Source organism: Mandrillus leucophaeus, unplaced genomic scaffold (assembly GCF_000951045.1).
Source record: "Mandrillus leucophaeus isolate KB7577 unplaced genomic scaffold, Mleu.le_1.0 Scaffold29, whole genome shotgun sequence".
Lineage (NCBI taxonomy): Eukaryota > Metazoa > Chordata > Mammalia > Primates > Cercopithecidae > Mandrillus > Mandrillus leucophaeus.
The window spans coordinates 790415-800319 of NW_012103031.1; the positions used below are offsets into that span (position 1 = coordinate 790415).

Consider the following 9905-nt stretch of genomic DNA (forward strand, 5'->3'; position numbering starts at 1 on the left):
TTTTTTTTTTTTTTTTGGTGGAGACGGGGTTCCATTATGTTGCCCAGGCTGGGTTCCAAGTTGATATATCCAGCCAACTTTCCCCCTGCACTCTAGACTCAGAGATCTTACTACCTGTTCACGCCTCCATTTGTATGTCTAGTAACGACTCAAACGTAAGGTGTCCAAAACAGAGTTCTTGATTTCCTCCCAAGCCCATTCTTCCCCATTTCTCTACCTCAGTAAATGGCAATTCTGTCCTTCAGGATGCTCAGTCCAAGGACCTTAGAGTCATCCTTGCTTCCCTCCCTCTCATACCCTACGTCTAATCCATCTGCAAATCCTGTCTGCTCTGTCTTCAAAATATAACCAGTATCAGCCACCTCTCACCTCATGCACTGCCATCTCGCTAAGCCAAGCTGCATCATCTCTCCCTGGTCTCCCTGCTTCTGACTTCGCTCACCTGTAATTTTTTCCTCCATACCACAGCCATAAGGATGCTTTTAAGCTATGAGTTGGGGCCGGGCATGGAGGCTCACGCCTGTAATCCCAGCACTTTGGGAGGCCGAGGCAGGCGGATCGCCTGAAGTCAACAGTTCGAGACCAGCCTGGCCAACATGGTGAAACCCTGTCTCTACTAAAAATAGAAAAATTAGCCGGGTGTGGTGGTGGGCACCTGTAATCCCAGCTACTCGGGAGGCTGATGCAGGAGAATCCCTTGAACCTGGGAGGCAGAGGTTCAGTGACCCAAGACCGTGCCACTGCACTCCAGCCTGGGCAACAGAGCAAGACTCCATCTAAAAAAAAAAAATGATTAAAAAAAAAAAAAAGTGTGAGTCAGATCTCAGCACTCCTGCAGGAAATGCTCCTTTGCTCCCATGGCACTCAGAGCGAAAGTGAGTTGTTTCCTTGGCTTTCAAAGCCACACAGGATCTTCCCCACCTCCTGCAACCTCTGCCTCTTCCCTTTGGCTTCAGCCACACTTGTCCTGTGTGACTGGAACATTCTTCTCCCAACCTCTCTATTATGTTCTACCAATCAATCTGTATCTAGGCTGGATCTTCCTGGGACTTCTCCAGGTCTGCTCCCCAGTGTTTCCATCCCTGTGTTGTGCCTTTGGAGCTGGCCTTGATGGACCCCATCTGTGGGCTCTCGTGCCCTGTAACTTCTGACTCCAGAGGCCACAGCTCCTCTCCACACATTCCAGTCTTCTCTGGGCTCCCTCCCCTTGCTCTTCAGGCCTGCTGCTGGTCCCAGGGTACTTCCCCCCCCTCCCCGTCCCTGATTGGTTTCCCAAACTGTGCTTCACTCTAAGGTCTCCCCAGTTACCCTACACCTGCTTCATCTCACAGCAGCCTTCCCTGTTCAGCGTGAATACAGGGCCACCCTTAGCAATCTCTGTCCCACTCACTCCACTTCAGTTCTCTTCTTTTCTCTTTTCACTATCACCTGACACATAAAAAGAATTGATCCATTTATATATTTATTCCCACACCCAAAAGTAAATTTCATCCTTGGGTGCATTTTTGGTTGTTTTGGTGGTAGTGGTGGCTTTGTTTTGTTTTTTGGTTTTTTTGAGTCAGGATCTCACTCTGTCACCCGGGCTGGAGTGCAGTAGTGGGACCACAGCTACTGCAGCCTTGACCTCACAGCCCGAAGTGATCCTCCTGCCTCAACCTCCTGAGTAGCTGGAACTACAGGCATGTGCCACCATACCCAGCTAGGTTTTTTTTTTTTGTTTTTGTTTTTTTTGTTTTTTTTTTGAGATGGAGTCTCACTCTATCACTCAGGCTGGAGTGCAGTGGTGTGATCTCAGCTCACTGCAACCGTCGCCTACCGGGTTCAAATGATTCTTATGCCTCAGCCTCCCGAGTAGCTGGGATTACAGGTACACACGACCACACCCAGCTAATTTTTTTTGTATTTTTAGTAGAGACAGGGAGGGTTTCGCCATGTTGGCCAGGCTGGTCTCAACTTCTGACTTGTTGAGTGATCCGCCCACCTCGGCCTCCCAAAGTGCTGGGATTACAGGTGCGAGCTACCACGACAGGCTGCACCCAGCTAATTTTTAAATTTTATTTTTTTTATAGAGACAGAGTCTTGCTATGTTGCCAGATTCTTGCTATGTTTTCCAGGCTGGTCTTGAACTCCTGGCCTCAAGTAATCCTCCTGTCTTGGACTCCCTAAGTGCTGGGATTACAGGTGTGAGCCACCGCGCCCAGCCCTTTAATGGAATTTTTTGTTTTTGCTATTGTATCTTAAATTTCCAAGAGCTTTCTTTGTGGTTTCTTTGTGGTTTGCAAGTTCCTTTGTAAAGCACCCCCTCTTATCACATCCACGAGGTCTCTTAACTTTCTGAATAGAAGGAGATGCTGAGTATTTTAAAATTTTATACTCCCTGAACTGTTTTGGTTTCTTCCAGGTTCCTCTTTCTGTTTTTCATGTTTGTTTTGTTCTTCGTGTTTCATGGGAGAAGTTTGTTTCATTTAATCATATAGGGACTCTAGCCTCAGGCTTCCCAGACACAGCTGAGGCCAAGGTATAGTCCCCAGTGCTGGGGGACTCGGCATAAGGACCAGACCCCAATCGCCTTGCCAGTTATCCCTGGGGTGCTGCCCCAGAGGCCCTCTGGTTCATCTATTCTGGAAAGCAAACCTCTTGTCTTCGGGCTAGGGTGGGGGAATGAGGAATGGAGGTTTCCCTGCTTCTGAAGTAGATTTTCAATGTCCTCTAGTTTTCAGACCCATCTTCACTCCTACTTTCAAGGGTACTCAGGGCCAACATTACTGAACCTTTACAGAGTTTTGTGGTATAAATTGCCATTCATCTGGGTTTCCCAACACTGGCTTAGGGTTTAGCCCTAAACCAATTCCATTAGTCTGTTCCCAGCTTCTCAAAATTTGCTTTTGTACATCCAGTTCATCTATTTCTTGTTCTTGAGGATTTCTTTCTTTAAAAATTCCCTTTGCTATTATTTTAGTAGATTCTGGGAGGGGGTGATGGTAAACATGCATATAACCCACCGTCTTGGCCAGATTTTATGCATTTTTTTTTCTTTTTTTGAGACAGAGTCTCCGTCTGTTGCCCAAGCTGGAGTACAGTGGTGCAATTTCGTTCACTGCAACCCCCGTCTCCCAGTTCAAGTGATTCTTCCGCCTCAGCCTCCTGAGTAGCTGGGACTACAGGCACTTGCCACCACACCCAGCTAATTTTTTTGTACTTTTAGCAGAGACAGGGTTTCACCGTGTTAGCCAGGATGGTCTCGATCTCCTGACCTTGTGATCTGCCCACCTCAGCCTCCCAAAGTACTGAGTTTACAGGTATAAGCCACTGGGTGCCCGGCCACCTATGCATTACTTTTACAATAACAATTATTAAGGATTCAAAAAGTAATCTTGTATATTAATAACAAAAGGAAATATAGAGGGTAAAAAAATCTTTTTTTTTCCCGAGACAGGATCTGGCTGTCACCCAGGCTGGAGTGCAGTGGCGTGATCTCGGCTCACTACAGACAGTTAAACAATCTTATGAGACATTTAAATGCTCTTTGGCAGAACACTACCAAGGTTTACTGAGGGATATAAAATAGGTCCTTGTTCCTGGGTGAGAAGATTGTGTATGAGCCTGATTTTGGTTTCTGTCAATTGCATTATAGGTTTAATGCAACTGTGACTTAAAAGAGTGTTGTGGGCCGGGCGCGGTGGCTCAAGCCTGTAATCCCAGCACTTTGGGAGGCCGAGACGGGCGGATCACGAGGTCAGGAGATCGAGACCATCCTGGCGAACACGGTGAAACCCCGTCTCTACTAAAAAATACAAAAAACTAGCCGGGCGAGGCGGCGGGCGCCTGTAGTCCCAGCTACTCGGGAGGCTGAGGCAGGAGAATGGCGTAAACCCGGGGGGCGGAGCTTGCAGTGAGCTGAGATCCGGCCACTGCACTCCAGCCCGGGCGACAGAGCCAGACTCCGTCTCAAAAAAAAAAAAAAAAAAAAAGAGTGTTGTGTTTTTTGTTTTTGTTTTTTTCCCCTAAACTGGATAAAGTTATTCTAACAGTGGGGAAGGAACAGGCAGGCAACAACAGAAAAATATTTTTTGTTTTGCTTTGTTTTTTAAGACAGGGTCTTGCTCTGTCACTCAGGCTGGAGTGCAGTTGTGAAATCACAGCTCATTGCAGGCCCAACCTCCTGGCCTCAAGCAATGCTCCTGTCTCAGCCTCCTGAGTAGCTGGGACCATAGGTTTGCACTACCACAACTGGCTAATTTTTTTTTTTTTTTTTTGGTAGAGATGGGGTCTCACTATGTTGCCCATGTTAAGTCTCAAACTCTTGGGCTCAAGTAATCTTCGTGCCTCAGCCTCCTAAAGTGCTGCGATTACAGGCATGAAGCCACTGCGCCCAGCCTAAAAAAGTTTTTGAGGAAGGAGTAATATGTTTGAGATGGAAATCGTCTTAGGCATTGAAACGTGGTAAAGCTACAATCACTAAACCTGTGTGCTGATGTAAGAAAAGACAGATCAGTGAAACAGAATTGACTGACCAGAAACAGATGCTCTTCTATAAAAATAATTTTAAAACCAAGCCTAATGTATCAATAGAGAAGCAGATAAAAATGCAGTAAATGGGGTTGGGACAACTGATTAATTACTTCATATAAAGATCAATTTAGTTGTTTATGCCATATATCAAAATAAATTCTCACTACATACAATTTTTTTAATTAAGAATTTAAATATAAATTGTTTTGTTTTGTTTTGTTTTGTTTTTTGAGACAGAGTCTTGCTCTGTCACTCAGGCTGGAGTGCAGTGGTGGGATCTTGGCTCACTGAAACCTCCTCTGGCTCCCAGGTTCAAGCAATTCTCCTGCCTCAGCCTCCTGAGTAGCTGGGACTGCAGGCATGCACCACCACACCAGACTAATTTTTGTATTTTTAGTAGAGACGGGGTTTCACCATGTTGGCCAGGCTGGTTTCGAATTCCTGACCTCAGGTGATCCACCACCTCAGCCTCCCAAAGTGCTGGGATTACAGGCGTGAGCCATTGTGTCTGGCCAATATTTTCAACTTTTAGTGGAAATTGGGATTTTTGTGCTTAGAAATAAAACAGAAAAGTGACAAAGAACACAATTAGGTTTGGTTACAAAAGTAAAATTACGTAGAAAACATTAATAAGCCAACAACAAACTTAGTTTATATCTGCTACAAATACTCCTTTAGTTTGTTATATCTTACTTAGCATGATGGTACTTCAGTTGGATTTTTTTGCCAGACACACTTTGGCAAGGCCAAAGCACTTTGGAAGGCCAAGGTGGGTGGATCACTTGAGCTCAGGAGTTTGAGACCAGCCTGGGCAACATAGCAAAATTCCATGACTACAAAAAAAAAAAAATACAAAAATTAGCCAGGTGTGGTGGTGCATGCCTGTAGTCCCAGCTATTTGGGAGGCTAAGGCAAGAGAATCACTTGAGCCTGGGAGATCAACACTGCAGTAAGCCATGATCATACTCCCTGGGTGACAGAGCGAGACCCTGTCTAAAAAAAAAGGCAGGGCAAGGTGACTCACGCCTGTAATCCCAGCACTTTGGGAAGCCAAGGCGGGCAGATCATCCGAGGTCAGGAGTTCAAGAGCAGCCTGGCTAACACAGTGAAACCCTGTCTCTACAAAAATAAAAAAACTAGCCTGGCATGATGGCGGGTGCCTGTAATTCTAGCTACTCGGAGGCTGAGGCGGAAGAATCGCTTGAACCTGGGAGGTAGAGGTTGGAGTGAGCCAAGATCGTGCCATTGCACTCCAGCCTGGGTGACAGAGCAACACTTTGTCTCAAAAAAAACAAAAACAAAAACAAAAACATTTTTCTCTTTTTATTATTTTCCTGTATTTTGTTTTTTTATAATAAGCATGAATATCAACTAATTGAATTAATTAAAAATACAATTTATAGCCGGGTGCGGTGGCTCAAGCCTGTAATCCCAGCACTTTGGGAGGCCGAGATGGGCGGATCATGAGCTCAGGAGATCGAGACCATGCTGGCTAACACGGTGAAAACCCCTCTCTACTAAAAAATACAAAAAACTAGCCAGGCGAGGTGGCGGGCGCCTGTAGTCCCAGCTACTTGGGAGGCTGAGGCAGGAGAATGGCGTAAACCCGGGAGGCGGAGCTTGCAGTGAGCTGAGATCCAGCCACTGCATTCCAGCCTGGGTGACAGAGCGAGACTCTGTCTCAAAAAAAAAAAAAAAATTTATTAATGAAAAAAACTACAACTCTGACCTATGCAGAGAAGTGAGAAAAGCAAGCAGGAATTAAAGAAAGAGGAAGAGAAGGCCTGAGAAAAACCCAAATCTCTCAGAAAAGGCCATTTAAGGAAATATGTAGGAAATCAAAGTTCAAGGCTGTCTTGCTTCATTTGGATTATGGAGCCGCTCTCCATCTGCTCCAAAACCAACACAATGGTTAAGATGGTGTGGTGGTTTACCAGGGCACGGGCAGCGAGAGTGTCTGTCCCTGCAGGGAAGAGTAATTTATCCCTGGCATTGTTTAGGGTTGCCAGTGCAAGTGATTAGAAAAAATAAACCCACCTGGCCAAAGATTAGTTTCCTAAAACATTTTCTACAGACAATGCACCCCCTTCCTGCCTGGGCCTGGGAGAAACTCCCCTCGCCCCACTGATCTGGAGACAGATAAACCTAGGCTCAAATTTCCCTGATGCCCTTTCTGAATAAAACAGAAGATCTATTAGTGCAACACATCCCATCGCTAGGTTCAAAAGTAGGTCAAGGCGAACACTATGGTCAACTCAATAGGCGAGGCCCTGTAGCTAGAGGTTAGGTGAGAAAGCTCTGCAGCTCACCATCGCTGTCATTGTGTGTGTGTGTTTGTTTGTTTGTTTGTTTGAGACAGAGTCTCACTTTGTCACCCAGGCTGGTGTGCAGTGACTCGATCTCAACTCACCTCAACCTCCGCCTCCCAGGTTCAAGTGATTCTCCTGCCTCAGCCTCCTGAGTAGCTAGGATTACAGGCATGCGCCACCATGCCTGGCTAACTTTTGTATGTTTAGTAGAGACGAGGTTTTGCCATGTTGGCCAGGCTAGTCTCGAACTCCTGACCTCAAGTGATCCACCCACCTTGGCTTCCCAAAGTGCTGGGATTACAGGCATCAGCCACTATGCCCCGCCCTCACCATCCCTTCCAAATCCCATCTGCACCACTAGTGTGACGTTGGGCAGCTATATAGGCTCTGTTAGCCTCAGTTTCCCTATCTGTAAACTGAAGAGAATAGCAGTTCCTCTTGCCATTGAGGAGTCTTGGTGAGGGTTCACTAGGGCAATGCACATGAAGCAATTTGCCAGGACCATGCCATGATGCCTCAGTGAATGAGGGCTGCTGCTCTTGCTTCTGCAGACACGTCCCTTAGTGTTGGTAAGGACAGAGTAGCAAGACCAGAGTGGAGGACAGAGAGGGAACGGCTGGAAGAACCCAGGGGCTTGTCAGGGAGAGTGGGGGCTGCAGGGGCTGGGGAGAAAGCGAGGGTAAAGGATGGATATAGGAGAAGAGGGGTATGACAGGTGAGGGAAGAGGTGAGACAGGTCAGGGAGGAGCTGAAGGACACTTCTGGGAAGCAGAGGGGGAGAAGGAAGTAGGCAGATGGGAACCCAGGTTGACCCAGGGACTGCAGAGCTCCCAGGGCCAGTCACTGGGCACCTGCTGGGGGTTCCTGGATGAGCTCGTGACTGTGAGAGATGCAAGATATGGGGCCCACCCTGAGGCACTAACGGGGACTCCAGGCAGAGACACATGACAAAGAGCGGGTGAGCCACACCCTGGAGAGATCAAATCTGCCTGGAGGTCATGGAGAGAGGCCAGGCTGGATCCCCAGTTTGGAGAAAGAATGAAGGATAATTAGAGGGTCTGGCAGATGCTGAGGCCTGAGGAGTGGGGGCGGGGCTGGATCTGGAGGGGACGGCAGATCAGATGTGGAGACAAGGGGAAGAGAAAAGGGGAGAGGTGGCAAAGGCCTGAGGAAGTGTTAGGGGCCAAAGAGAGAACTTAGGGGTCGTCAGAAGAAGTGGGGTCTGAGGTGCCAGGGACGACGTCACCAGTGATCATAAAAACCTCACTGCGGTGGGCAAGGCAGGTGCCGGGGCAGCTGGACTCACCCTGGGTGATGGTGAGTTTGGTCCCCTCGATGGACTGCCACTTCTGCCTCCCTGATCTCCGTGTGTCCAGCTCGACTCGGCAGAAATACACAGACTGGTCCTCCTTCCGCAGGTTCCAGATCCTGAGGAGCCCGCGGTCCTGACCCTCTGTCCAGTTCAGAAAGAGCCGGTTCGAGTAATCCTTGTGAATGAAAGCTGGCCTTGTTCTGTAGAAGAACTGCCCGTGGAAGTCGCCCCGTCTCCAGGATATTTTCATGTTGGGAGCTGTGGCTAACTCCCAGGGGTGATAGAAGGAGAAGGGAATTTCCACGGAGCCACCCACAGGGGCTGAGAGGTGTTTTGGTTGAGTGACCCCATAAGGGCGGTTTGGACTGGATCCCGCGGAGCCACCTAGAGGTGGGAGGGAGAGAGTGGGGGAGAGACCTCGAAGCCACCGCAAGACACAAAGAGGGTGACCCCAGACCCTCCCGCACCTTCGGCCACAGGCAGTCGTGTGACAGGTGGCTGGACTGACTTCTGGCCTGGGTCTCCCACTCTTCAGGCATGGGAGAGAGAGGATGGGGGCACCCGCCCCTGTGGGACCCGCCCTTGTTTCCTGGTGGTGGGAGCCTGGGCCCTCCCCAAGATGTCCCACCTTTGTCTCGGGTTGGCCCCTCCTGTGGTTTGGGCAGAGCCCACATCTGGGTGGTCCTGGGCACTCACCAGGCTGCAGAAATGCAGGCAGCAGCAGCAGGGGCAGCAGCAGGAGCCGGCCCATGGCCTTGCTCTCCTCCAGGGGATGGGGAGACCAGCAGAGCCGTCCAGGCAGAGAGGGGCCCTGTGGTGGGGCCACCTGGAGGTTGAGGTGAGTGGGGGGAGCCGGGCTCAGGCTCCGCAGTGGGCTGTGGGGGCCGGGAGCCTTCCTCAAACCCGTGCACCTCCAGGGTGACCAGCACTTCCTTTATCCATCTGGTTTTTTTCCTCTTATTGCAAAAGGGCCTCCCTTGTGGTCAGTGTCAAGTCAGCCCTGCCCAAGGGCCCCAGTGCCTGTCCTCCTGCTGAGGGGCCGGGCCTGACCTTGGCTGGCTGGGCCCCTCCCACCTGGATCCCTGCAGCCCCACCTCACTCAGCTTCACTTCTCATCCTTCTCTCTGCCCAGGGCCAGCACAGGCTCTTTCAGGGAGAGGAAAGGCAGGCCTGATTCTCTGCCCTTCTGTGTCCCAGATTCAGTCCTCAGGGAGGAGGAGGAGGAAGCCGGTGGAGGTCACAGGCGCTCAGATCCCAGCCCAAGCACCAGAGTCCCCAGCTTGTCCTCTGTCCCTCTCCCTCCCCGGCAGGGACTTCCATGCAGTCCCCAGGCACCACCAGGGCCCAGCTGGCCTCTTCCCTTGGTGCAGGGACCACGACCTTGCTCAAGGGGTGAGGGGGCTGATGGTCCCCTACACAGACTGGTCCTTCTGGAGGCCACCCCTTCACCCCCTAGACATGAGACTGGATCTGCAGGCTCCCCTCTGACCTCCCCATCCTATGCAGGCGGGGACAGGGCTCCGAGAAGCACTGCCCCAGGCCATGTGACTTGCAGTGACAGTTCCAGGACTGGAGCCCCCTCTACCCAGATGTCTGGGCCTGGCTGAAGGGCAGAATCTCTGGGCCTCAACTTCTGAGTGCAGGACAGGAGGCCGTCCCTTCATACAGCACCTCAGGTCATTCCCTCCACACACCTGAGCCCTTGGCTGATCCAGAGGCTTCCTTGGACACAGAAGGAAGTGAAGGCTCAGAGCAGCAGTGGGCACCCCACA

General features: G+C 50.0%; 1 protein-coding gene across 3 annotated transcripts in view; it reads right to left on the bottom strand.

The window, feature by feature from the left end:
- The window catches only part of PILRA (paired immunoglobin-like type 2 receptor alpha), a 32522-nt gene extending 23415 nt beyond the window's left edge, over positions 1 to 9107 (bottom strand). For all 3 annotated transcript variants that reach the window (XM_011985691.1, XM_011985693.1, XM_011985692.1), the window contains exons 1-2: positions 8830 to 9107; positions 8128 to 8517 (exon numbers count right to left, since the gene is read on the bottom strand). In XM_011985691.1, the coding sequence (XP_011841081.1) occupies positions 8128 to 8517; positions 8830 to 8884 (445 nt within the window). In that variant the 5' untranslated portion in view covers positions 8885 to 9107. The remainder of the gene's footprint in view (positions 1 to 8127; positions 8518 to 8829) is intronic.
- Positions 9108 to 9905: the final 798 nt, after the last annotated feature.